Source organism: Halichoerus grypus, chromosome 6, assembly GCF_964656455.1.
Source record: "Halichoerus grypus chromosome 6, mHalGry1.hap1.1, whole genome shotgun sequence".
NCBI classification, from domain to species: Eukaryota; Metazoa; Chordata; class Mammalia; order Carnivora; family Phocidae; genus Halichoerus; species Halichoerus grypus.
This window is the reverse complement of record NC_135717.1, coordinates 1,779,178-1,804,606: the sequence shown is the minus strand read 5'-3', so window position 1 is coordinate 1,804,606 and position 25,429 is coordinate 1,779,178. Positions and strand designations below refer to the sequence as shown.

Below are 25,429 nucleotides of genomic sequence, written 5' to 3'. Positions count from 1 at the left end.
GAGAGGAAGGCCAGGCCTGGGGCCAGGCTCCCGCAGGAGAGGCACCGTGTGGTGGGCAGCGCCTCACGACTCACACGGTTACTACGTGCCTGACGGGCACTAGAACCAAGCAATGTACCTTTTCAGGGTTAAAATGCCAATACCACATGGGCACTTGAGAATTTATAAAGGACCGTTTAGGAAGGACACGAGATGAGAAGCTGGTGCCTGCACTGTGATGTGGCTACTGAAAACAGGCACGCACCCAGCTTCCAATGAAGAAGCGGTGGGGGGCGCAGGCGTCCTCCCTCCTTCTCCGCACCTGGGGCCCTCCTGCCTCCACCATAACGACCCTCCCTCTGCCGTCCAGCTGGACCCCGCGACTGGGCTAGGAGGACAGCCAATGTCCACCCACCGGCTGCACGCTCCAGGTGAGGGAGGGTGACCGCTTCCTCCTGGCCTTCCTCTCTGCAGAGTGGTCCCTGCCTGGGCTGGCGAGGGGCCACCTCCGCTCTGCTGGGCTCAGCTCTGGGGTGACACTGGCCTTCGGGTCCTTGGAGTCCAGGGCCACCTTCTCCGGAAGGTGGAGGGAGGAGTGGCCGCTGCCACCCTCGCGGTCCTGTGCCTTGGAGCGCCGGGTGGCTGCGATGAGAGTGATGCTCTTGGTGCTCACGGCCATCTCCTTGAGGGCCTGAGCGCTCAGGGCTGGGCCGCCACCCTCCGCTGCCATCCGCAAGCGGCCCAGGTCCAGGCCAGTCGGGGGACACAGCTTGGAGACCAAGTTCTTCATACTCAGGGAGCTCGATGGCTATAGGGACCAGTGTCAGCGATGGTCAGACGTCACCAGGCTGCCCCAGTTGGCCCGCCCCCCGCTGGGCCCCAGAAACCCACTCGGGGCCAGTGACTCAGGGCAAGTGGGGTGGGAGGTGGGCCAAGGAAGGTGCGTGAAGAAGCCAGTCCCTGGGTCCAGGACACTCTGGAGCCATGGGTCAGCACTCCCAAGGGCTGAGGGGCCCAGGGCATCTCCGCACCACCTGGGGTCACGGATGGGGCTTCTCCCAGGGGCCTGAGCTTCCCAGCACCCCCACTAGGGCAGAGGGCTCCCCATGGGGCAGGGGGCATCCCCAGCACGTGACCTAGGGTAAGAGCGCTCACTCACACTACCACTGGTAATCACGAAACTAGCAGCTTCTTAACGATAGTTCATAGGAAAGGCGTGAATATTCACAGCCTGCCCCTCCCTGGAGCCCCTCCATCTGCTGTCCGCCCAGCCCCACAGCTCTGCGGGGGCAGGGGAGGCCTCCCCAGAACCCGGGCCCTGCTTAGGGCAGCACACCAACCTTGGGAGCTGGAGGGGTTAGCAGGATGCGGAGGGACGGTGGAGAGAGAAGGGAATTGGGCTTGCCCAGCGTTCTCGGTGGTGTGGCTTCCGACAATCTGTAGCCGCTGCTGTGGGGGACACATGGACGCATCTGCTGAGCCAGCTGCCGGGGCCCTCGGCCCTTCGTCCAGCCGAGGAAAGCAGAGCCTGAGCCCTGGGATGCCGCAGCCCACGTCGGGCCAGGGCAAGGTCGGGGGCCACACTGGGAGCGTGAGCTCTGAGTCCTTAGCAGACCTGGGGGGCCGCAGGAACCCCCGAAGTGGTGGTCAGCTGGACAGAAGTGCAGGTGGCCCGGGGACTCCACCTGCAGCTGGCCCCTGACATGGGGGCAATCTTGTAGAGGACAGAGGCCCTAACTGGTGGGGTCTACGCCAACTCTGGGTGGTTAGTGCCGGAACCGGGCTGCCACACACCCAGCTGGCCTTAGATCAGCCACGGGAGAAACGGAACAGGAGGAAACGTCCAAGCTGAGATCCGAGGAATGGCAGTGGAAGAGCTGTGCTGAGTGCTGGGGGACGGCACGGGCAAAGGCCCTGGGGCAGGGACCAGCTTGGCACATCCAAGACACAGCAAGGAGAGGAGGATGGAACAGAGACATAGACTTGGCCCAGGACCCTGCGTGTGGAAGACTTTGGCCGTTGGAAGGGGAGAGACTGCAGACAACCTTCCAGAACTTCCCCTGGTCCTATGGGTCTACTCTGCAAGAACAGGGTTTTCTAGCAGCCTCCTGTTGAGGCAGGTCATCAGCGACCGTAAGAACAAAGCATCACGCGTCACACCCAGGCTCCCTGACGAGTGGGCTCGCGCCCCTGACCTCTGCTCTCTCGTCTACGAAATCCGAGTGGTGATAAGCCGAGCTGCTGGGAAGACCGCTAGCTCACCGCTAGCTCAATGACAAGGGGTGTTTAAGCACCGTGTGAACCGCGGAGGCCTCTGGGGTGCTATCAGGAGAGTGCAGGGCCGCCTACCCCCACGGCCAGGACTCCAAACTAGAGACAAATGCCTGGCCTGCGTTTCCTCATGGTGAACCTCGAGCAAGCTCCGGGGCCCCTCCAGCCCTCTTGGCACCTGTGGAATAAGACTACGTATGTGCTTGGTGCAGCGTGCCCCACAACCGTTGGAGCGCCCAGCGCCTCCCGCCGAGGGCCACGTCTGACGTGGGCAGCAACGTTTCCTACGCCAGCTCCGGACTCAGGACATTGCATGGGAACCCCCTTGGGGTCTGGGAGCAAACTGCACCCTCTCCTCGCCGGCCTGCCCCTTGTAGCTGCAGGGACAGCAGGTCGAGGGCAGGGGGCATGTCCATCTTGTTCACTTCTTACTGCCTGGCACGGGTGCTCAATGAACACGTAGTGAGGTTTGCAGATACTCTGCTTGCCCGCCCAGCGGCCGCCCCTTCTCGCTGGGTAACGAGCGCCAGTGTGACTCAGCGTGATGACGTGGCCAGCCCTGAGACGCGGTCAGACTCAGCCCAAGCCTGTCACAGTCCCCCCTTCCCTTCTCTGTAGGGAACTGGCCTAGCAGAGAGCAGGTGACCCACTGACTTAGTGACATCTACAGGGGAAGCTTCTGGAAGGGATTTTTCTCCCCGATGAATAAGAGAGCCCAGCCCTCCCTTCCTCTTTAAGGTGTAGTTATATGGAGGTGTGATCTGTGGAGTTGTGGCAGCCTCTTCGACTCTAAGGGGAGACATTATTTACATGCCAGGGACATGGGCATCATCAAGTCATTTAAATCATGGCCCCGAGTCCCCTCATCCTCCAAATTCTCGTCAGACAATACACACCTGTGTTGATTAGATCAATCTCACTGAGAAATCTGTTACCTGCAGCCAAAAGCATTCTGTCAGGACCGACAGCGACCGGAAAGCTAGAAGGGGTCTGGGGACAGAGGCCCAACTCCGGTACGGGAGCCCGGCGCTCCTGCGAGGCAGGCTGACCGGCTTCCTTCCTCCACCCCCTCGCGTCAGGGTGTCCTCGGGACGGCAGCCCTGCGTAGCGTGTCCCCACCACGTCAGGCACACGCAGCCCTGCACGGAGGTACCTGACCCCGTGCTTGACCAGGGTCATGGTGCAGGCGACTGGCAGACCAGGGACCCGAGCACCGGTCAGCCTGGCTGCCCACGGCCCACGGGCAGGTCCCAGGGACTCGGCCCTGTTAGGGCGCCTGTGCTGGGCCTCAGCCGTTGCCATGGGAACCGGCAAGGGTGTCAGCGGCCCAGCCCGGCTGCGGGGAGACGCAGCTCCTCTCGTGCCGTCTGGAACATGGAGCCCGTGCTCCAGCTCACGGCCTGCAGGTGGCTTGGCCCGCTGTGTCGCCACAGTCTGGGCCGCCGCAGGGCAGAACCCCTCCTCCCTACACTGAGGGCCGGAGCTGAAGGGCTCACTTCGCAACCGACCTGCGATCAGCCCCGGGTCAGAGTGGGGCCGACACCCGTCTTCTCTAACCCGTGGGTCACGCGGCCAGCTCAGGCAGGTGTGAGCCCAGGAGCAGGTGGAAGAGGCATCCAGTCTTGACTGGGGGGATGGGGCACTTTGTTCTCATACGCACATGCACGTGCACACACATTCCCAAACACACGCACGCACGCACCGCATACACGCTCACACTTGCAAACATGAAGGTACCTGCACACCAAGAAGCACACGTACACATATGTGCATGCGTGTATACACACACGTACACACACATGCACCGCACACATGCTCACACTTGCACACGTGAAGGTACCTGCACACCAAGAAGCACACGTACATGTGTGTGCATGCGTGTATACACACATGTACACACACGCACGCACTGCACACATGCTCACACTTGCACACGTGAAGGTACCTGCACACCAAGAAGCACATGTACACGTGTGCGTACGTGTGTGTATACACACGTACGCACACACGTACACACACACCGCATACATGCTCACACTTGCACATGTGAAGGTACCTGCACACCAAGAAGCACACGTACACGTGTGTGCATGCGTGTATACACACACGTACACACACACGCACACACCGCATACATGCTCACACTTGCACACGTGAAGGTACCTGCACACCAAGCAGCACACGTACACGTGTGTGCATGCGTGTACACACACGTACACACACACGCACTGCACACATGCTCACACTTGCACACGTGAAGGTACCTGCACACCAAGAAGCATACGTACACATGTGTGCATGCGTGTATACACACACGTACACACGCACTGCACACATGCTCACACTTGCACACGTTAAGGTACCTGCACACCAAGAAGCACACGTACACGTGTGTGCATGCGTGTATACACACACGTACACACACACACGCACCGCATACACGCTGACACTTGCACACGTGAAGGTACCTGCACACCAAGAAGCACACGTACACGTGTGTGCATGCGTGTATGCACACACGTACACACGCACGCACCGCGCACATGCTCACACTTGCACACGTGAAGGTACCTGCACACCAAGAAGCACACGTACATGTGCATGCGTGTATACACACACATACACACACACATGCACGCACCGCACACATGCTCACACTTGCACACGTGAAGGTACCTGCACACCAAGAAGCACAGTACACGTGTGTGCATGCGTGTATACACACACGTACACACACACGCACGCACTGCACACATGCTCACACTTGCACACGTGAAGGTATCTGCACACCAAGCAGCACACGTACAGGTGTGTGCATGCGTGTATACACACACGTACACACACACGCACGCACCGCATACATGCTCACGCACACATGAAGGTACCTGCACACCAAGAAGCACATGTACACGTGTGTGCATGCGTGTATATACACACGCATGCACACACGCACTGCACACATGCTCACACTTGCACACGTGAAGGTACCTGCACACCAAGAAGCACACGTACACGTGTGTCCATGCGTGTATACACACACGTACAGACACACATGCACCGCATACATGCTCACACTTGCACACATGAAGGTACCCGCACACCAAGCACACGTACATGTGTGTGCATGCATGTATACACACACACACACACATGCACACCCCAAGGCTGGAGCCCTGCTGTTTTCATTACCCTAAAGGGCCGGGATCAAGCCTAGGCTCCGGGGCCCTCGCTGCACCTGAGTTAGACGAACCAGCGGCACAGGAGTTTGGGGTCAAACTAGAGAACTGTGACCCTAGCAAGGCTCAGAGGTAAGGCCGACAAAGTGTCGCTAGTTCTGCTGGGCATGCTAACTGCACTGTGGTCACGGACGGAGGTGTCCCAGCTGTAGAACTGCATCCTGACATCCTGGGGGGACGTGTCACGATGTGTGTGACCTGGGGGACAGTGTGACCTGAACTGGGTCCTCCCAAAGCTCCTGTGCTGAAGTCCCCGACGCGACTGATCTGGAGAGGGCCCTTCGGGAGGTTGGCGTGGGGGGTCCCGAGTGCACAGGACTGCGTCCTTCGAGAGAGGAGGAGAGGGGTCTCTCCAGCACATGAGCACGGGGCACAGACGCTGTGTGCACAGGCCGGGGAGAGGTTCCTCACCAGAAGTGCATCCTGCTGCCCCTCCACGGCGGCCGCCGGGCCTCCACAACCGTGAGAAGTAGGCGCCGGGTGTGAGCCCCCTGCCCGGGACATTCTATCAGGCAGACGAGCGGCTAAGACGGGGACACAACCTGGTCGATGCTAACATGAAAACCGGGGGCGAGTCTGTGAGTGATGACTTTACGGGTCTGCTCTGGTGGTGGAAGTCACCAAGACAAAAGTCAGCAGAAGAGAGCAGACAAGCATCGGCCGTGGGAAGCGGGGGGACGCGGCGGCTGCGAGGGAACAAAATACACCCAAAGTGAAAGCGGCCCTTCTAGCAGCCAGCTCCCCAGCCCCGTAACCTCCCTGTGCAGACAGCACCTCTTGGGACGTGTGTGTTCATCTTAAACAGCCCTGCAAGGAAGGGACGGTAGACAGACTTCCCGACAGGAGACTCTGGGGCCATGAGCCCTGGGGCTGCACCCCGCCAGCCAAGGCACGGCCAGCCCGGGCGGGAGAGGGGAGGGCGTGGGTACCTGTCCGCCTGCAGCAGCAGCCGCGGCAGCTCAGCCTGGGTGCCCCACGGGAGGTCCTTCCTGCCGTCTGGCTGGTCGCGGCCGGCCTCGTCCGGCGGCGGGGGGGATATGTTAAGAACTGAGCCATCCTGGGGACAGGCAGAGAGGCTCACTTCGGGCTATGCCTCCCCAGCACAGAGACAGAAAGGACACTCTGTGCAAAGGGCGAGTGCCACGGAGCGCCGGGGCACAGCCTCAAGAAGCCACACACAGTCACCGCGTGACCCGGCAATCCCACCCCCGGGCATGCACCCGAAGAACCGGAAGCCGGGACTCAAGCCGATGCTGCTCCACCCATGTTCATGGCAGCTTCACTCCCAACAGCCACGCGGTGGAAGCGCCCCACGTCCATCAGCAGACGGCTGGACAGACACAAGGCGGCCCATCCACACCGCGGAATATCCCTCAGCCTTAGAAAGGAAGGATGTTGTGCTGCCAGCTCCCACAGGGACAGACCTGGGGGGCGTCGTGCTCAGTGAAAGAAGCCAGTCCCAGGAGGACAAGGACTATCAGGTCCCCAGGTCACCAAACCCATAAAGACAGAGAGTAGACGGTGGCGCAGGGGCTGCGTGCTCCCTGGGGACCGAGTTGCGGTTCAGTAGAACAGCTTTCCTGAGTTCTGGAAGCACGTCTAGAGAAGTGCGCCTGGGGGTGGTCCTAGGGACCCTGACACGCACTACAGGACACATGGCAGGGGTGGGGAGGAGAGGCCCCAGCAGCCGTGTTCTGCAGGGAGCAGGGAGCTCTCAGATCCCATGGCCCCCAAAGGCACAGACGACGTAGGTACCGGGGACCTCTCACCCGGGGTGGGAAGCGGCTTTACACACCTTTGGATACCTGGACCCTGCCCCGTGCCACACTTCTGGGCTACCGCCCCTTGCCCTCTCTGCCTGAAGCCTGGGGGGCTCTCTTTTCTCCCCTGAGAAGGTGAAGCAGGGGGGCAGGGGCAGCAGGCCCTAGCTGCAGGCAGGGGTCCAGCTGGTGACAACAGGGCTGGGGACAGGGCCGGGGACAGGGCTCGGGAAACAGGGGCCAGGGACAGGGCAGGGGACAGGGCTGGGGGACAGGGCCGGGGACAGGGCCGGGGGACAGGGCTGGGGACAGGGCTGGGGGACAGGGCCGGGGACAGGGCTGGGGACGGGTCGGGGGACAGGGCCGGGGGACAGGGCCGGGGACAGGGCTGGGGGACAGGGCTGGGGGACAGGGCCGGGGGACAGGGCCGGGGACAGGGCCGGGGACAGGGCTGGGGGACAGGGCCGGGGACAGGGCTGGGTAAAGGCTGACGGGGGTCCCCTCCTATGCCCCGGGGACCGGGATCTCGTCCAAGCACGTGCGTGCGGCGCCCACCTCCCCCTTCTGGGACCGGGGCGGGGCGGCTCACCCTGAATCAGCTGCCACAGGTCGTGGATGAGCTGCTCGCAGAGCCGCTGGTGCTGGTGGTGATGCGGGTACATGAAGTCCTTCCGACAGAGCAGGTGCCTCCGGCGGAGCTTGCCGGCCTGCAGCTCGGTGTTCTCCCGCTCCAGCTCGTGGGCCCGGCACAGCAGCCGCAGAACCTCCCGCTGGTCCTCGCTGATGACCCGCGTGGGCAGCAGCTCCTCCAGCTGCAGCGCCTTCCTCTTGGCGTTAGCCAGCCGCCGCTCCAGCCCGGCCTGCGGGGGACGGAGCGCTCGGGCGGGCACCTGCGGTCCGTGCTCCCAGCCGGCGCGTGCGCGGGGCTCGGCCTCGCACCCCGGCCTCACGAAAACGTGTGGCCGTAGCCCTGCGCTAACCACGCCCTTCATCGTCTGCGTTCTGATGCTTCCACACCTGGGGCCTCGCCGACCCTGGAGGGACTGCCCCTCCCAGGGCGAGCTCGCTCCTCAGGACCCTAAACCACCCACCCGGGAGCACACGTCTCAAAAGCGGACCAACCGACCCAGAGCCTGCACCCCAACCCCCTCCTAAATGGGGCTCTCACGCTCTGGGCCACTGTCCCCCCCCCCAATCCCCCAGGGACCAGTCACCCAGGACAGCCGCTCAGCCCCCGAGCCCCCTGGAATTACTCAAACTAGCCGGGCCTGAGCCTGCTCACCCCGCCTCGCCCCTCCTTCCCGGGGAAACCACGAGAAGGCTCTCGCCCCCAGTGCGGCCTCCCTCTGCCTCCGGACCGGCCCTGTGCGTCCCCTGCAGCCCCACGTGGCACCCCGCGCACCCTCCTCCTGGAACTGTGAGTAGGACTAGATTTTCAACGGCGGTCGTCTCCTGGTCTGTCGGCCCTACTGTGCCTCAGACCGTCTATGAACACACGACACTTTAGAACACACCCCAGGACTCAGCCCTCACTGCTGTGTCCACGGTGGGAAGCCAGTGCTGCAGCCGAAGCCGCCGTGCGTGCCCATCCCCCGGACCCCGGTCCCAGGCACAGGTGGGATGACACCCCCAGTGCGGCCCAGGACCACGTGCTCCAGCCTTTCACTTCCTCCTCTGAGATTGGGAGGGGGCGGCTTCGGGAGGAGTTGGCTCGGCTCCCTAGCACACTCTCCGCCCCTCCGCCCGAGGTCCTCCCTGGCCCCCGGCTGAGTCCGCAGCCGCTCCACCAGCCCCCAGCCGCCTGCCCGCACGTCTGTTACCGCAACACCACGCTGTCCGTGATGATGGGAAGAGCCCGGCACACCTACAGCGTAAGTCACGGAGACGGTCTTTTTCATCTTTACGTCCCCAGGGCTGGCACACGGGGGGACACTTAAAACATCGATTTGTTTTTGATTCACAGATTAGTTAACTAATTAATGGACTCCTGTCTTCATGCTACGCTGCATCTCAATGCCTGTATTTGACTCTTGAAGTCATGCTCTCTGCTGATGCACATTCCTGGTTTAAGCAAAAGGCATTTTTCTTATTTTTAAATGTTGGCGGACTTTCGAAGTGAGATCGCATCATCTCCAAACTGCTCGGGGAGATACGACAATATAAGGAGTTCTCGGCTTGGCTACGTGGTTTTTAAGCGAAGTAAGTGCCACCTGCCCTCAGCAGCGTGACCTCATCAGATGCCTCCTCCACGAGCCTGAACAGACACCTGCGCATGGGAACCACTGTGCGGACCCCGTGGCTCTCCAGCCAGGGCCGCCCCTGCTGCGCACTGACCCCCGCCGCCCCCTGCGGCCCCCTGTGGCCATCACTAGCAGGAAGGGCATGGACTCTGCGGTCGGCCCAGGTCCCATCCCGGCTCGGCTCCTCCTGCCCCCAGGGACGCGGAACACCTTATCTCAGCTCCCTGAGACGTCCCCTGTCTGCAGTACAGCGCTGTGGTCACACACTTGTTGTGACCTGCATGTGCAGACCCCTCCCCCACCTTGAGGGCTGCAGTTTTCCGCTGCTCGGCCAGAAGCATGTTGACCTCCTCTCTGGCCAGAGCCACCTCGAGCGGCTCCGTGGACTCGCCCTCGTCCCCATCCGCGTCGGCCTCTGCCGGCTCCTCGTCCCTCTCTGGCGTCCCGTCACTGTGCGCGTGCTGGTGGGTCTTCTCCCGCTCCCAGCTGCAGCGGCAACAGAGGGGTCAGGGGTCAGGGTGCAAGCCACGCCCAGGCTGGTCTACCCGCAGGCCTGGGCAGAATCGGGTCTGCAGCCTCGTCTCTTCTACACTTGTAAAACACGAAAAGGCATGAACAAAAACTGGAAGGAAATAAAGAGGCAGTGACCATTAAGTAGGATTGCCGGACGATTTAAGCGCAGGATTCCCCTGCCGCCAAGCCCAGCTCTGCCCGGGGACCTCGGGCCACCTGTACGCAAACGCGCCCCCACTGAGCCCAGCGCCCTCGGCCGTAGGAGGGCAACAGTACACTGGGGCTCTGAGGATTGACGTGATGACCCCCGCTCAGGGCAAAACCTCAGAGGGGCACAATGGGCACCATGGGGGAAGAACGGCAGGAAGAGAGGACAGAAGCAGCAGGGCTGGGCGCAACGCATGGAGGGAGGGCATTTCCTGGTGTAAGAATTCCCCCAGTGCAGATATCACGCTGTTTGTATAACTCGGAAAATAAACAGAAAGGAGGAAGCAGCAGCAGGAGGAGGAGAAATGTGGGGAGGATGGGACAAGAAAGCGCTCAGCGTTAAGTTACTGCAAGCAGGGGAAGCCAGGCGTCCCATTTTGTGCAGGGCAGGACCAGGCACACCTGCTCCCCATGTGACTGTAAATAGCGCCCCTTCCCCCCTCAAACGCATCCCGCTCCAGATGACAAACAGCACGATCAGTCCCTCCATATGTGGTCAGTCTATTCACAGTAGGTACAAATAGCAAGGACGTATGGAATGGCAGAAGAGTCCTGGCCTGGTGGGTGTGCAAACCCACATCCCCTCTGAGCCTCAATGTCCTCTTCTGTGAAATGGGGTTGATCCTAACCTGCCAGGGCTGGCTCTGGACTCCAGCCTGGGACAAAGAGATCGCAGGGACCCAGAAGCCTTCCCCCACCCGGCCCAGCTTAGCTACAGGGGCAGGAGAGCAGGGAGGGATTGGGCCAGGAGTCCTGCCCGGGAAGAGAGGGTGCCCTTCACTGAAGTTCCCCTTGGCAACCTGCAGGCTGTAGAGAGAAGCTGGACGAGTGCACAAGAGGAACTCCTATACCAGTGGCCCCTCGTGTTCTGGCTGGCCTCCTTGCCCCATGGGGATGGTAAGTGGGCACACTCACTCTGCAATGGTCAGCAGGTGGCGCGATGTGTCAACGTGCAGCTCTATATTGGTGTTCTCCAGCTCCACCAGGCTGCGCCGCATCTCCAACTGCTCCTTGAAGGCCCTGATGAGCTGCGCCCGTATCTTGTTCATCTGCAGGCGGCTATCCTCCTCTCCATCGTGGGGGGAGTCATGACTGGGGGCAGGAAGAGAGCCAGCTGCCCCAGGAGCAGTGCTACCTAAGCCAGGGTTGAACTCCATGCTTGCCCACCAACACAGGGTCTGCACCAAGGAGGAACTCCATACACATGTTTGGATGGATAGATGGATAGATGGGTGAATGATGGATGGATGGATGGACAATGGATGGGTAAATAATGGATGGATAGGGGTGCCTGGGTGGCTCAGCAGTTAAGCGTCTGCCTTCAGCTCAGGTCATGATCCCAGAGTCCTGGGATCAAGCCCTGCGTCGGGCTCCCTGCTCAGGGAGCCTGCTTCTCCCTCTCCCTCTGCTCCCCTGCTCCTGCTCTCTTGCTCTCTCTCAAATAAATAAATAAATAAATAATGGATGGATAGATGATGGATGAATGGGTGGGTGAATGATGGATGGATGGATGGATGGATGGATGGGTAGATGATGGATGGATAGATGAATGGGTGGGTAAATAATGGATGGATGGATGGATGGGTAGATAATGGATGGATGGATGAATGGGTGGGTGAATAATGGATGGATGGATGGATGGATGGATGGATGGGTAGATGATGGATGGATGAATGCATGGGTGAATAATGGATGGATGGATGGATGGATGGATGGGTAGATGAATGGATGGATGAATGAGTGGGTGAATAATGGATGGATGGATGAGTAGATGATGGATGGATGGATGAATGAGTGGGTGAATAATGGATGGATGGATGGGTAGATGATGGATGGGTGGGTGAATAATGGATGGATGGATGGATGGATGGGTAGATGATGGATGGATGGATGAATGGGTGGGTGAATAATGGATGGATGGATGGATGGATGGGTAGATGATGGATGGATGGATGAATGGGTGGGTGAATAATGGATGGATGGATGGATGGGTAGATGACGGATGGATGGATGAATGGGTGGGTGAATAATGGATGGATGGATGGATGGATGGGTAGACGATGGATGGATGGATGAATGGGTAGGTGAATAATGGATGGATGGATCAGTAGATGATGGATGGATGGATGAATCAGTGGGTGAATGATGGATGGATGGATGGACAGATGGAGAGATGGATGAGTGGATGGGTGGATGAATGATGAATGGATGGATGGATGGACAGATGAATAGGTGCATGAATAATGGATGGATGAGGAGATGGATACGGAGATATGGATGGAGAGATGGACAGATGGATGGGTGGGTGGATAGGTAGATAATTGGATGGATGGTTTAGATGGTCTCTTTGCCTGGTTTGGGGTCAGATTACCTGGATTTGAGTCTCAGGGATCCAAGGAGGGGTGTGACCGCTAGCCATCTGAGCTCAGAACTCACTTCCTCATGGAAACCCTCCCAGATTCTCAAGCTGGGTCCACCTGCCACTTGTTCTGATAACATCCTGCCTTCTCCTTCACAGTCCTCTGCATATCGATAATTGATAAATGTTTTGTGATACATTTGACACCTCTTTCCTGCTAGAATGTAAGTTCCACAGAACAAACTAGTTTTGTCTTTTTGTTTCCCATGTAAGTCCCTACCTAATAGTTGTCCACGATTAATTGATGGTATTCCCCGACTGCCCCATTGGTAGCTCCACTCTGGCCACACATGGTCTATCCCCCTGACCTGGAGGGCAGGGATCAAGAGGCACCTTTTCCTTAAATGCCAAGTGATCTGAGATGGGCAAAATGAGCAATGCGTCCAGAGACTGGACCCTTGTAGTCATTACAACAAGATTTTGGGGGAGTACTCGGTATCCTGGAAATTCTCATAATGCTCCTGGCAGAGGCATGCACACAGTGTCCCACTGCCACAGGACCCAAGGGAAGCCCGTCACGCCCTCAGGGCTCACCATGAGACCACCACCCCCTTACGATGTTGCCTGCCTCCCCAGTACAGACCACCTAGGACCAGCCCCAATAATTAAGAGGCCATCAGAGCGAAGGCCCTTGTGGCATGCATCCCTATTCAACCCCAGCCCCAAAGAAGCCCAAGCATCCTGGTCACCACCTAGCTTTGCAAATTCTCTACAACAACCCCATCTTCTACCCCCACCGGCCTCCCAGCCCTCCACTGGCCCCGTGGGACTCAGTCTGCCATCAACAACAGCCCCTCTTCATGGAACACTTCCTTCATCTTCTTGCTCCAACAGAACCCTGAGCCCTCCAAATCACCTAAGACAAATGGGCACCCACGTGCCCGAGGAGGCTGAGTAGCTAGAAAGCCCCAAAATACCCATCAAGGAGGATGAGATACTCAGACTCTAGTGGAACGCTCCGCGGCTGTTAGAAAGAATGGGGCAGACCCACTGCGCAAGTGGACGGCCCCCAGGACTCACCGCTGGGTGAGGAAAACAAGGAACAGAGCAACGGCCATAGGCTGGTGTCACTTACCTAACAGCCCGAAGCCGATCCCCTGCCCCACGCACACATGCGGACAAACCATGTGTCCCTCTCTGGGGACGCTGCACAGAACACAATCCAGACAGGCTCACATCAAAATGACAGCAGTGGCCTCAGGGAACACCCCCTCTTCCCAACGTTTAGATACAACTACTGATTTATAGGAACTCAGAGCACAGAGCTGTCGGCAAATCCACGGGACAAATGACTCAGTTTCTTCAGCAAGAATCAAAAGGAAAAACACAAAAAGGAAGAGGGGATGCCTACTTAATAGAAGAGACCACATTTGAGGTGTGGCCCGATGACACCAATGGGCTTGCTAGAAACATGCACGCCTACCAACCCTAACCCTTCGAGATGATGGGATGGGGGCTGCGTGGGAGGACAGAGCGAGTGAGCTTGGCAAGGAGTGGCGGCTCTGGTCAGGGGCTGCCATTCTGGCCTTTCTCCTCCACCAGTGTTGGAAATTCCCGTAACAAAAAACATGAGCCACGTGCCTGTGTGGGGTTGGGCTGCACAGACGGGCCTGCCCTGCCCTCCCCTCCCTAACGCACCAGTTTGCTCATCTGGACCCCCTTGGGGGGCACACTATGGTCCCAGAGCCTCCTGGGCACAGGAGGGCACGTGCCTCATCGCAGATCTGGAGGGCTGAGACGGCTGGGGCAGGGGGCACACACACTGTAAGTGTGAACAGATGCCACTAAGCTGGCCTCCCAAAGACACAGGGTAATTCACACGCCCAGGAGGAGGGTTTCTGCTGCCATCTTCATCCTGCACTTTATAGCATCCGTTTACTAGGACCCGACGTTGTGGCTTTAGTCAACCCGACAAATGAAAATTGTTTCAATGTGTGTCTGTTTCCTGACGCAATTAAGAATCTTTCCCTGTGGGCGCCTGGGTGGCTCAGTCGTTGAGCATCTGCCTTCGGCTCAGGTCACGATCCCACGGTCCTGGGATCGAGTCCCACATCGGGCTCCCTGCTCGGCGGGAAGCCTGCTTCTCCTTCTCCCACTCCCCCTGCTTCTGTTCCTGCTCTCGCTGTCTCTCTCTGTGTCAAATAAATAAATAAAATCTTTACAAAAAAAAAAAAGAATCTTTCCCTGTGTTTATTGGCCACTAGGAATTCTCTGTATCACCTATTCATTTCCTCACTCAGTTCTGGACTGCTGGTTCTTTCTTATTGGTTTTCAAAAGTCCTTTATTTATTATGGCAAAGCTTATCTTAATCAGCTAAAAGAACACATATGTATGTAGGTATGTAGGTATATATACACACGTACGTATACCTGACTTTCTTACTGGCATTTTTAAGGGTACCTTTTTAACTTACTGATTAGTTTTATCATTTTTGGAAGAGCTATGATATGCTCACCCCTAAGGTAGGCCTGCCGAAGGCTGGTTTGGGAAGAAGCAGGGAATGGAGAGAAACTGTGTGGTGGGCATGGGGTCTGCTCTGGGGAGGCAGGAATGCTCCGGGACCAGATGGAGGTGGCGGCCACACAGCACTGTGGATGAGCCTCAGATGCCATGGAACTGTGCCTGTGAAGATGGTGAACTTTAAGTTGTGTGAGCTTTGCCTCAGTAAATAAATACAAATTTAGATGCTGACATTAGGGGAAGTGAAGAACTCTCTGTACGACCTGCAACTTTTTTTGTAAATCTAAAATTATTCCGGAATGGAAGATTATGTTTTTAAAGAAAAACGGATCTGGGAGGAAGGAAGAAACAAAAAAGTGGGGAGGTGAGAGGAGAGGAAAGGTAGGAAGGAAGAGCTCAGGAGAAGGCAGGGAAGGCGGCCGCTTGCCCTGCATGCTGCGGGCCAGGAGATGGAAGGCAGCGCGTGGTGGGCTGGGACTGAAGCCCACGGCCACGGCCATGCGTCCCGGGCAGGGGACGGCAAAACAACAGGGGCCCCAGCAGCTCGGCTCTACCTCGCACATCCCAGACGCCAGGTTCACCTCTCTTCTCCACCTCCTGCGTCTCAATTTTGGATTTGAGGCGCTCGATCTCCCTGCGCAGGTCAGAAATGACGTCCGTATACTGCATGATGCGGTAGGACACGTTCAGGAGATTGGCTTCACCTGGTGGGTGGGACCCACGGCCAAGGTCAGAGCAAGCGGGAACTGCCCCGCCACGAGAGGTATTCATGCTACAAGGACGCCGGCACATTTTGTTAGGAAAACTCAGATCGATACAACTTAGCCTTAAAGACAAAGGGAACCAGACCCCTGCCCCCACAGGGACGAGCCCCAAGGACACGAGCCAGACACAGAAGGACATGCACGGGGACCCCACTCACACGAGGTCCCAGAGTCGCCAGACTCACCGACACAGAGAGTAGATGGTGGGGCCGGGGCTGGGGTGGGGGAGGGGGGGCCGTGCCTCACGGGGACAGGGTCTCTGTGTACGGGATGGAACGTTCTGGAGCTGGATGGGGGGGGATGGTGCCCCTGAACTGGACGCTTAGAAATGGTTAAAGTGGCAAATTTTATGTCATGCATATTTTGCCACAGTCGAGAAATTTCAAATGATCCGTCAAGAGTTTTTTAAAACCCCTCCCCTTGGGTAAGCACTGCGATCACTTTCATCTGTGCCCTCTGGACCGTCCTCTGTGCGGTTTTGTGCGTATATACGTATCTGCAGAGACACACACCGGGAGTTTCTTGGTATAGGCTTGGCTTTGGTTTTTTATGGAAATTTTATCAGACCAGGGCTATTATTTTTTCACGTTGTTGTGTTTTTTGTTGTTGTTGTTGTTGTTGTTGTTGTTTTATTTTTTTTTATTTTTTTTTATTTTTATTTTTTTTTTAAAGATTTTATTTATTTATTTGAGACAGAGAGAATGAGAGAGAGAGAGCACATGAGAGGGGAGAGGGTCAGAGGGAGAAGCAGGCTCCTTGCTGAGCAGGGAGCCCGATGTGGGACTCGATCCAGGGACTCCAGGATCATGACCTGAGCCGAAGGCAGTCGCTTAACCAACTGAGCCACCCAGGCGCCCCTGTTGTTGTTTTTTTAAAGGAGGCTCCAGCCCAATGTGCGGCTTGAACCCATGACCCTGAGATTGAGAGTCGCACGCTCCACCTACTGGGACACCAGGCGCCCCCCAGAGCTATTCTTCTCTAACTTGCTTTCCTCATCCAGCGCTGTGGCCAGGAGGCCGTCCGTCTGCACAGATGGGTCTACCCCATTCTCTCTGAAGCTGCACAGTGGTCCACGGGAGGGATGCACCAGTTTGCACGCCCTGTCCCCTTCCATGGGCACTTTGGGGCTTTCAAGTAGAGCACATGGGTCCGAGTTTCTCTCTGGTGGGTTTGGAGGGTGCAAGTGCTGGTCTCAGGCTGAACGGAGGCGCTTGACCGCCCCGCGTCTGCACACCCTGCCCTCGCTCACTCGGGGCCCGGCGTCCTTCACCGAGCCTCTCAACTCCATGTTCTCGGCCACTCTTCCTCGCAGCACCCCGTGGCTCCCGTTTACAGCACGGACCACAGTTGGAAGGGACGTACTCATCTGTGGGGGGTCGTGTTTGTCATCTGCCTCGTCCCGTAGCGAAGCTTGAGGTTCGGCTGAGAGAGGCTGTCCTGGCGCCTCGCTCAGAGCCGCGCGGCAGGAAGGGCTCATCCCAGGTTTGTTGGCGAGGATCACACCTCCACTCGCTGACCACGAGCATGCGTCCCTGAGCCTGCGTCCAGCCTTCCGACGCGAGTCCTCTGCACCGAGCACAGCAGTGCGGCCTCCGGATCGAGGCGCTCTGCACCACAATGCCCAGCTCTGCTCGGGCTCTGGAAGGCTGGAGAAGTGGCTTTCTCTCTCTCCGCGCTTCAGCTGCCCAGGCTGCAGAATGGGTTGATGACAGGCCCCACCTCCCGGGGAGAAGGAGGTAAAGAATTAAATCAAGACATCTAGCGCTCACAGTGCGCCTGGAGGTCGGTTAAGTCCATGTCGTAAACACCCCAAACCCAGATGTAATTAGGGATCTTGAGATGAGACCCTCCTGGATTCGGGGGGCCTGAAACCCAAGGCCAGTGTCCCCATCAGGGAAGAGAAGGGAGAAACAGAGAGGTCAAGCGCCACGCCCAGCATGGCCAGGAGCCCCAGGTGGAAGGGACCCTCCCTAGAGGCTCCCGAGGGAGCGCGAGTGAGACCTCAGCAAGTGGGGGCCTCACCCGCGTCTGATGCTCTTTGCCCTGTAGGCATACAGCAGGGTGGTCCGGGACTCCTGGGAGGACGTGCTGGCTGGGCTGATGTGCACGATCATCACCGTGCGGCTGTTCCCTCCCAGGGCATCCTGCTCAGCGGAAGGCCCAAGGTGGGGGTAAGGGGAACGGGGCCCCCACCTCCCGTCCCAGGCCCCTCTGGACCAGCCCTCTGCGGTTCCTGCTCCAAACCCCGAGAAAGGCAGGTGATGCCAGGACCAAGGGTTTGGTGCTCGGGGAGGGGACGCTAGGACAAAGTGAGATCTGTTCCCGGCCCACCCCGTCAGACCTCTGCTCCGACGAGAACGGAGTAGACTGCGAAGCCAAATCCACGGGAACGTTTACGTATTGCTTTGCCTGTCTGTTCACCTACACCCTTGCCACGGAATAGAGGGGACAGTGTCCAGCTCAGAACAGAGGGGACTGTCTCACTGACCATCCAAGATGGGACAGGCGGCCTCAGTAAGGTAGTGAGCTCCCTGTGGCTGGGAGTATGCAAGCCCAGGCTGGCCCCTACTCAGAGAGATGGAGCAGGAGTCAGGCAGTGACCAGCCATGGTTTCTACGGGGTTCTCGTGCCCCCAGGGGTTCCTGGAGGGGCCCTGAGACCCAGGTCTGGGCGTCCCCCTGGCAGGGAGGCCCCGCACGGGCGGGCGGCCGTACCTTCAGCAGGCGCGTGAGCTTGCTGTCCCAGAAGTTCCCGTACTGCGCCCGGCTGCCGCTTTTCTCGCTGAGCGCGTTGGTGCAGTTGCCCAGAGCCAGCAGGGAGCGGTTGATGTGGGCGCCCTCCTTCCTCCTCTGGCCGCGGTTCTGGGTCTGGGCGGGAGAGGAGAGGTCGGGCGGTGCACTGACCCATCCCACCCGGGCCCCAGCGGCTCAGACCGCACGCACCGCAGCAGCTGGGGCCCCGAGGACACAGGACTCTGCGTGGAGGGGACACGGCCGATCTGTGCGCTGACGGCGACCACGTGCAGGGGCACCCCGACCTCACTCTCCGAAGCGGGGACCACGGCAGCCGGTCCCCCAGCCTATTTCCTCCACCGCTTGACTTCCCCGGCAGCTGCCTTGCTCTCTGCCGCATCCGTCCTCCCGTCCGCCCCCCCACTGGATCCCAGGCTCCATGGAGGCCAAGCGTCCCCGGAGCCCAGGCCTCAGCGGGGGCCGCACGAAGGAGCCAAAATGCCCTCGGGATGAACACCTCTGAGTGCAAGCACGGCAGGGACTCTAACTTTCTTCCCCTTGTCCGTATTTTCCACATTTTCTGTGCTGTGTTTCTAATACATTGGAAATCACAAAAAAAAAAAAAAAAAAATTTCTTTTTCTCTTTAAGGGCATGGGTTTTGGAGCCAACCTGGAGCATGGTTTGCGAATCTCTGACAGATCTCCCAGTCTGTCCCACCTTCCTCATTTGCCAAAAGGGGCAATCTCCCGACCTCACGGGGTTACGGTGAGGATTTAGTGCGCAACATGTGCAACAGGCCTGCTCAGGCCTGGGCCCACAGAGGCAAGCGGTAAACGCCAGCTACTATGGTCATTATGTGGGAGCCGGTGCAGGGCAGGACCGCAGCTGCTGGTGTCTGGGTCACAGAGTTCAAGGCCTTCTCAGAGACCTCGTGCCCTAGAACAAAGTCTTTTACGAGTGATTTTCTATGAAGAAATGACAGCTCGTGAGAGCCAAGCAGATTGTAAAAGTTGCTCACGTAGGCCACTTGAATAGACAACTAAACCAAAACCAAGGCCCAGAGAGGGGCAGTGGCTTACCCAAAGGCACACAGCAAGTCAGAGCAGAGCGAGAGCAAGGACCCAGACCCTGGACCCCTTCCCTGCAACCCTCTCCATCTTGTCCTGTGGACGCAGCCGGGCTCAGCTAGAACAGGCCAGAGTCCCAGACCTCTGTCACACGGGGCTCTCCCTGCGTGAACGTGTCTGCACCCACATCTGTCCGTGGGTCAGCCATGTCCTTTATTCTCCATGCTCTGATGTTTGACATCTGGAGTCCTTGCTGACCCTGGAGGGACTGCCCCTCCCAGCATTACCAATTCCCGGAGATACAGAACAAGCCTTTCAAATGCAGACCGCCAGCCCAGAGCCCACACCCCCACCACCTGACTCCAGGCCCCTGCCCTAATCCCCCAGGGCCAGGGACCAGACAAATAGCCATTATGCCCCAGGCCCCTGGAATTGCTCAAACTAGCTGGACCTGAGCCTGCTCACCCTGCCTCGCCCGTTCCTTCCGGGGAAACCACCAGAAGGTTCTCGCCCACAGCGCGGCCTCCCTCTGCCTCCTAACCGGTCCTGGTGCTTCCCTGCGTGAAATCCCAAGGCCCCTCTTCTTGGAAAACTGTGAGTAGCACTATCTTTCCAACGGCGGTCATCTCCAGGTCTGCTGGCCCTACTGTGCCTCAAATTGTCTATGAACACACGGCATTTCAGACCAGTCTGCCCCCGGCCGCTGCCCTGGCCCTGCTCACTTCAACTCCCGGAGCGCCGAGGGCAGGGCAGCGAACGGATGAGACGACTCAGTGGTCAAACCCCAAAGACGCAGAGCATCGGGCACAAACCGGGGGGCAACTATCACAGCAGTGGACCGCAGGGATTTGGGCAAGATGCCCAGGTCCAAAGCCTGGATGCAGCACCGAACACCTTGTGCACGGCCAAGTCGCGGCACCGCCTGGGTCCCGGCCCCGCACCCGCTGCCCACCTTATCCTGTGCTGGGGGATTAGGGGGATTACACCTGCTAAGGTTTGGTGATAACATTACTGTGTGGACACCGCCTCTGTCCAGCACCGCTCTGTGCCCGGCCCTGGGCTGGGTCCTGCCCTCAAGGAACGCTCAGGCCACTGCGGCAGCACAAGGTAAAGCACAGCCCCGGCTCCCAGTGACAGGTGCCTCCAAGCACAGGCGAGCCAAGAGCTCGGGGGCAGGCAGGTGGGACCCTCGGAAGGACTGTCGGGGCTGGAGTACACTGGGCGCCATCCTCCCAACAGCCATGCTTTGCACACGCGGTTCCCTCCATCTGACATGCCCTTCCTTGCACCCCACCAAACTCCTGATGACCCTCTTAGGCTCGGCCCTGAGACCGCACGCCACCACCGGGCCCCCCTCCGGGCCCCCCCAGCCTCTGTGCGGACCCGGAATCTCCAAGCACAGGCCTCCCCGTGCCGTGATTATCGGCTCACGCAGAGGCTCGGCACTCCCTGGGGGTGGGCCTGGGTGCCGATCATGGTCAGGAGAGCCTGCCACGCGGCAGTCGTGAATCCGTAAGTATCGGCTCTGTGGGCTTCGCCTCTCGACACTCGGGACCACTCACTCCGTAGGCGGCTCGGCGCTGCCCTGGGAGCCGCAGAGGCTGTTGGACGAGGAGGGGCAGGGCCCCGCTCGCGGCGGACTGTGAGGGGGTGAGTAGCTGTGGGGGCGTGAGAGGGGGCGGGGGGGACGCCAGAGAACCTGCGACGCCCGCTCCGAGCCGGCCAGGTCCACCAGGAAGAGCCTCCCGACACGCACTCCCTCCAGCGCGTCTGCGCCGCGGTTCCGCCGCCGAACGGTGACCTGCAGCACGGCGTGGGCGCGGGAGGACGACCTGTTGGCTGCCGTGGGCTCCTGCGTGCGCTGCCGATTGCCCTTGGTGAGGAGCTGCATGATCTGACGACACAGGCGGAGTTGGGTGGGCAGCCACACGCACCCTCCAGATCCACGCGGGGCCGGGGGGGAGCGCTGGACCCCGAGCCCTCTTGGGCAGCTCTTCGCAACAGAACCTCGTCCAGCGCAAGCCATTTCTGGTTGGTGGCACGGAGTGACTAAGTGTTCGAGCCAACCAATCCAGCCGGAAGGGCGGATGGCAGACACTTGTGCCGCCCTCCCCCTCCTCTGCCCAGGGCAGACCCGGCCACTGGATCACCCACGTCTTCCCCAGAGAGCCGGTCCCAGAACCTTCCAGCACGGAACCCCGTATGGGCTCGCCGGGGTTGGCAGGTGGGCTGCAACCCATTTGTGTGCAAGTCGCCGGCGGGAGCCACGCCGACGAGCCTCGACGGGGCACCTGCCATGTGCCGGGCGGTGCTGGGACCGCAGAGCATGTGGGGGATTTCAGACGGGCTGGGACTGGCTGGGGCGCCGCGTGGGAAGGGGCTTGGGCGCAGGGGGAAGAACGGTGGTCTATCGGCGATGTCTGCCCTGAGCGCACCGTCCGGCACCCCGTTAGCCGGGAAACAGCGCGGGGCCATGTGTCCGGCTCTGCTCCGTGAGCTCTGGCGAGCGTGGCCGCCGAGGCCCAGGCCCCCTTCCCTCCGTGGGCCCCCGTGCCCCTCACCTCCTGGGCGTTCGAGGTGGAGACCTCCATGATGCCTGCGATCTGGATGCTGCCCCGAGAATCCTCCCTCAGGTCCAGGACCCCCGAGGATGGGCTCAGGAGATCCCGGATCACTTCGTTATAAATCTGGGAGGAGAGACACAAGCGGGACAGGCAGCAGCCTCGGGGCAAAGGCAGCACAGGTGTAGGTCTCCCGAGAAGGCTCCGACGCCCCGAGGGCCGAGGTCTCCCCGAGGCCGGCGGGCAGGCTCACCTCCAGGTAAGACATGGACACACTGCAGTCCGCGTTGTCGCGGCTGTCCTCGATGGCCCGGAAGAGGTCGGTGAGGGTCTGCAGGTAGATGCCGGGCTCGGCGTCCGTGCCCAGCATGGTGTAGGTCTTCCCTGCGCCTGTGGGCAGGAGGACAGCCGCCAGGGCGGGGACTCCTGAGGCAGGCTCTGACCCCACCTGGACACGCGCCACCAGGAGATGGTTCAGACCTCCGCCACCTTGGGCAAACAGTCCCGAACACTCAGACACGCTTGTTTTCAGTTTTGGAAACCAGGGGGGAAGCCCGCAAGAGTCCAATGGCTCCCCTGCAGAAGAAACCGCAGACGCGGGAGACAGGGGACCGAAGCGCAGACGCGGGCCAAACGGACCGGGATGAGGGGCGACCACCGGGTGCGTGCTCCTCCCCCAGCTCTCGGGAAGATGTGGGAGCCGTTCCTACAGTCGCCGGACTCACGCCTGTCACAGGGACACCGCTCCCCCCACCCCTGCTCCCGAAAGACCAGAGGGCCCCTCCTCCGCCAGAGCCGGGCACACAGCGGTGTAGCCGTTAGGCTACTGAGCGAACGGACGACATCCACAGGCTGTGACTCTGGACCCGGCGCTTCCCAGCCTCCGTTTCCCCAACTGCCCCGTCCCTCTGTGATCCTAGTTTTCAGGACTCGAGAGGTGGCTCAGCTTTGTGGACCGTTGTTGAGCCCAACTGCTCGTCCTCGTGGAGAAGTCTGTGGGTCCTCGCGGGCAGCAAGGTGCAGGCGCGGCCGGACCCCACACGCACTCCTACCAGCCGTGTGAGCCCCCCGAGGCTCAGCTTCCTGCGTGTGGCAAGGGGGCGGCTCTACCTGCCCGTGGGGGCCACGACGAGGCTGGGAGGAGCCAACGGGCGCAGGGAGACGAGCACACGCTGGTGCCCCGTAGGTGCTTTGTCTGGGAGGGAGAGCGCCACTGCCCCCAGCCCCGCGCCCTCCTGGGCCCCTGCCCTCGGCAGTGCCTGAGGGGCCGTAGGCAAACACCGTCGCGTTGTATCCAGAATGACACCTTCCACCAGGTGCTGGGCGGTGGCACGATACACGTCCTCCTGTGGACGGATGGAAAGACAGACAGTGGGATGCGCGGCCTGGCCAGAGTCGGACACGCGTGTGCCGGGACCCTCAGGCGGGGGCCAGTCTAGACAGGGCGTGGGCTGCGGTCTCCGTCCTGCCGCTATGCCGCCCCAGGGGCTGAGAGGGGGCCGGGCCCCCAGAGCACAGCCATCAGGGAGGATCACACGAGAGCGCAGGACAGCTCCCGCCATGAGGCCTGACACGGGTCTGGTGCTGGACGCGGATGGGGCTTCTCAGGAGCCGAGAGAAGCCCAACAGGTGCCTGGGACCGGAAGGCAGCCCAGGACTTGCAACTCTGAGAAGAGCATCAGGACTCCTCCTCATGGGACAAAACCAGGACCTACGCCTGAGCACCTCAGGCCGGCAGAATCCCACATAAGGCAGCAACGCCTAGCAACAGGTGTGGTAGTGAGCTCCCTGCCCACAGGGGTATTCAAGAAAGGACACCTCCAGGTGCGTGGACGTGGCTGGCCCAGACAGAAACGACAGTCCCATCTCTGCTGCCCTTCCTGGGCGCCCATCTGGACCCTGCTCCTGGTGTCCCCGAATTGTCCCAGTAGCCCCGGCCGGCGACGCAGCTCACGGCGGCTGGAGGCAGACCTGAGCACGGGGACTGCTCTCCTGAGCTGTGGACTTACACCATCAGCGGCTGAGAGCTGGCCTGCAACCCCCTAGCTGTGTGACCTCAGGCTAGGAGCCTTGGTTTCCCCATCTGTAAAATGGGGACCACATCACAGGACGTTGCAGAGGGCTGCTGAGGGGCTGGCAAGACCGTGTGCGCCAGGATGGCAGGCAGCCACTGCTCAACAGATGCTGACGGCCAGCCCCCTCCTACTTGCAGCCCCAGGAAGATCTCGGGGGTGAAAGCCGCGAGTCCGCTCAGAAAGCAGCCGGCCGGCCACGCGGAGCAAATCCGTCCTCTTTCTAGCTACGGCCGTGTCCCGAGGGAGGGCCAGTGTGTCCGAGACAAGCTGTGCCGGGGCCCAGCGGGCAGCTGCAGGGGCAGGGTGGGCAGGGCTGGACTGGTCTCGGGGCCAAACATCCCCCAGACACCATACCTTGGCCATGCGACAGCCCGTCTCCAGAAGCCCGAGTTCAAATCCTGCTCTGCCGGGCCCCCCGGGCTCTCCCAGGCGGGGGTCTGGTGCGTGCGACCTGACGCTGGGCCCAAACGTCTGAGGAAGGGGCCGGCTGAAGCCTGCGCCTGGGCCCCTTGTCCCCTGCTGCTGCCCCGGGGGGGCCCCTGTGGGCAGGGAGCGTGCTCCAGCCATATGGCAGAGGGGACCCCGCCTTGTTGTCTGGACGGACGGACGAATGAGAACGTGTGTGAACCCCGGGGCCTCCCGCTACCTGCCCCTGGGACAGCCCACGTGCCAACCTCGTTGTTCAGCAGGGACACTCCTGTGACAAGTCATGGACGGGACCACCTGGCTACCAAGCTCTCCCAGGGGGGCTCCAGGGTCTGGTGAAGCCCCGTGGGAGGACGCAGGGGGCGTGGAGCGCGGGGTACCTGTGACGCATGCTGGTCGAAAACAGTGTCGAAGATGAAGGTCTTCTCCCGCGACCGGTGTGCGCGCAGCGTGTCCTCGGGGTCCTCGCCGGGGTCCATGAGCACCACCATCTAGGGCAGCGGGAGGGAGGTGTCAGAGGAGGGGCTGCTCCCAGAATCAGGGCGGGCTCGTGCACCCTGAAGGACCCCAGGCCTGGCCCTTGCTCGAGGACACCGGGGGTGGGGGGCTTGGTCTGTGTCCCAGGAGGGCAGCCGGCCTCTGTGCTCAGCCAGGCGGGGGGTCCTCCAGCCCCGGGCACCCTCTCCGCTTCCTGTCCACGCTCCTGCACCCCTGGGG

At 60.2% G+C, this 25,429-nt stretch overlaps 1 protein-coding gene across 1 annotated transcript; it reads right to left on the bottom strand.

The window, feature by feature from the left end:
* Positions 1-367: 367 nt before the first annotated feature.
* Positions 368-25,203, bottom strand: LOC118544468 (kinesin-like protein KIF19). Its single transcript, XM_078074008.1, is given in 17 exon segments — positions 368-787; positions 5,898-5,991; positions 6,416-6,543; positions 7,606-7,697; positions 7,836-8,106; positions 9,789-9,972; positions 11,122-11,298; positions 13,160-13,211; positions 15,641-15,790; positions 17,871-17,994; positions 18,565-18,717; positions 21,350-21,544; positions 22,212-22,337; positions 22,465-22,601; positions 23,471-23,512; positions 23,515-23,557; positions 25,093-25,203. Coding segments are annotated over 17 exon segments (2,499 nt in total).
* Between the last annotated feature and the right edge of the window lie 226 nt (positions 25,204-25,429).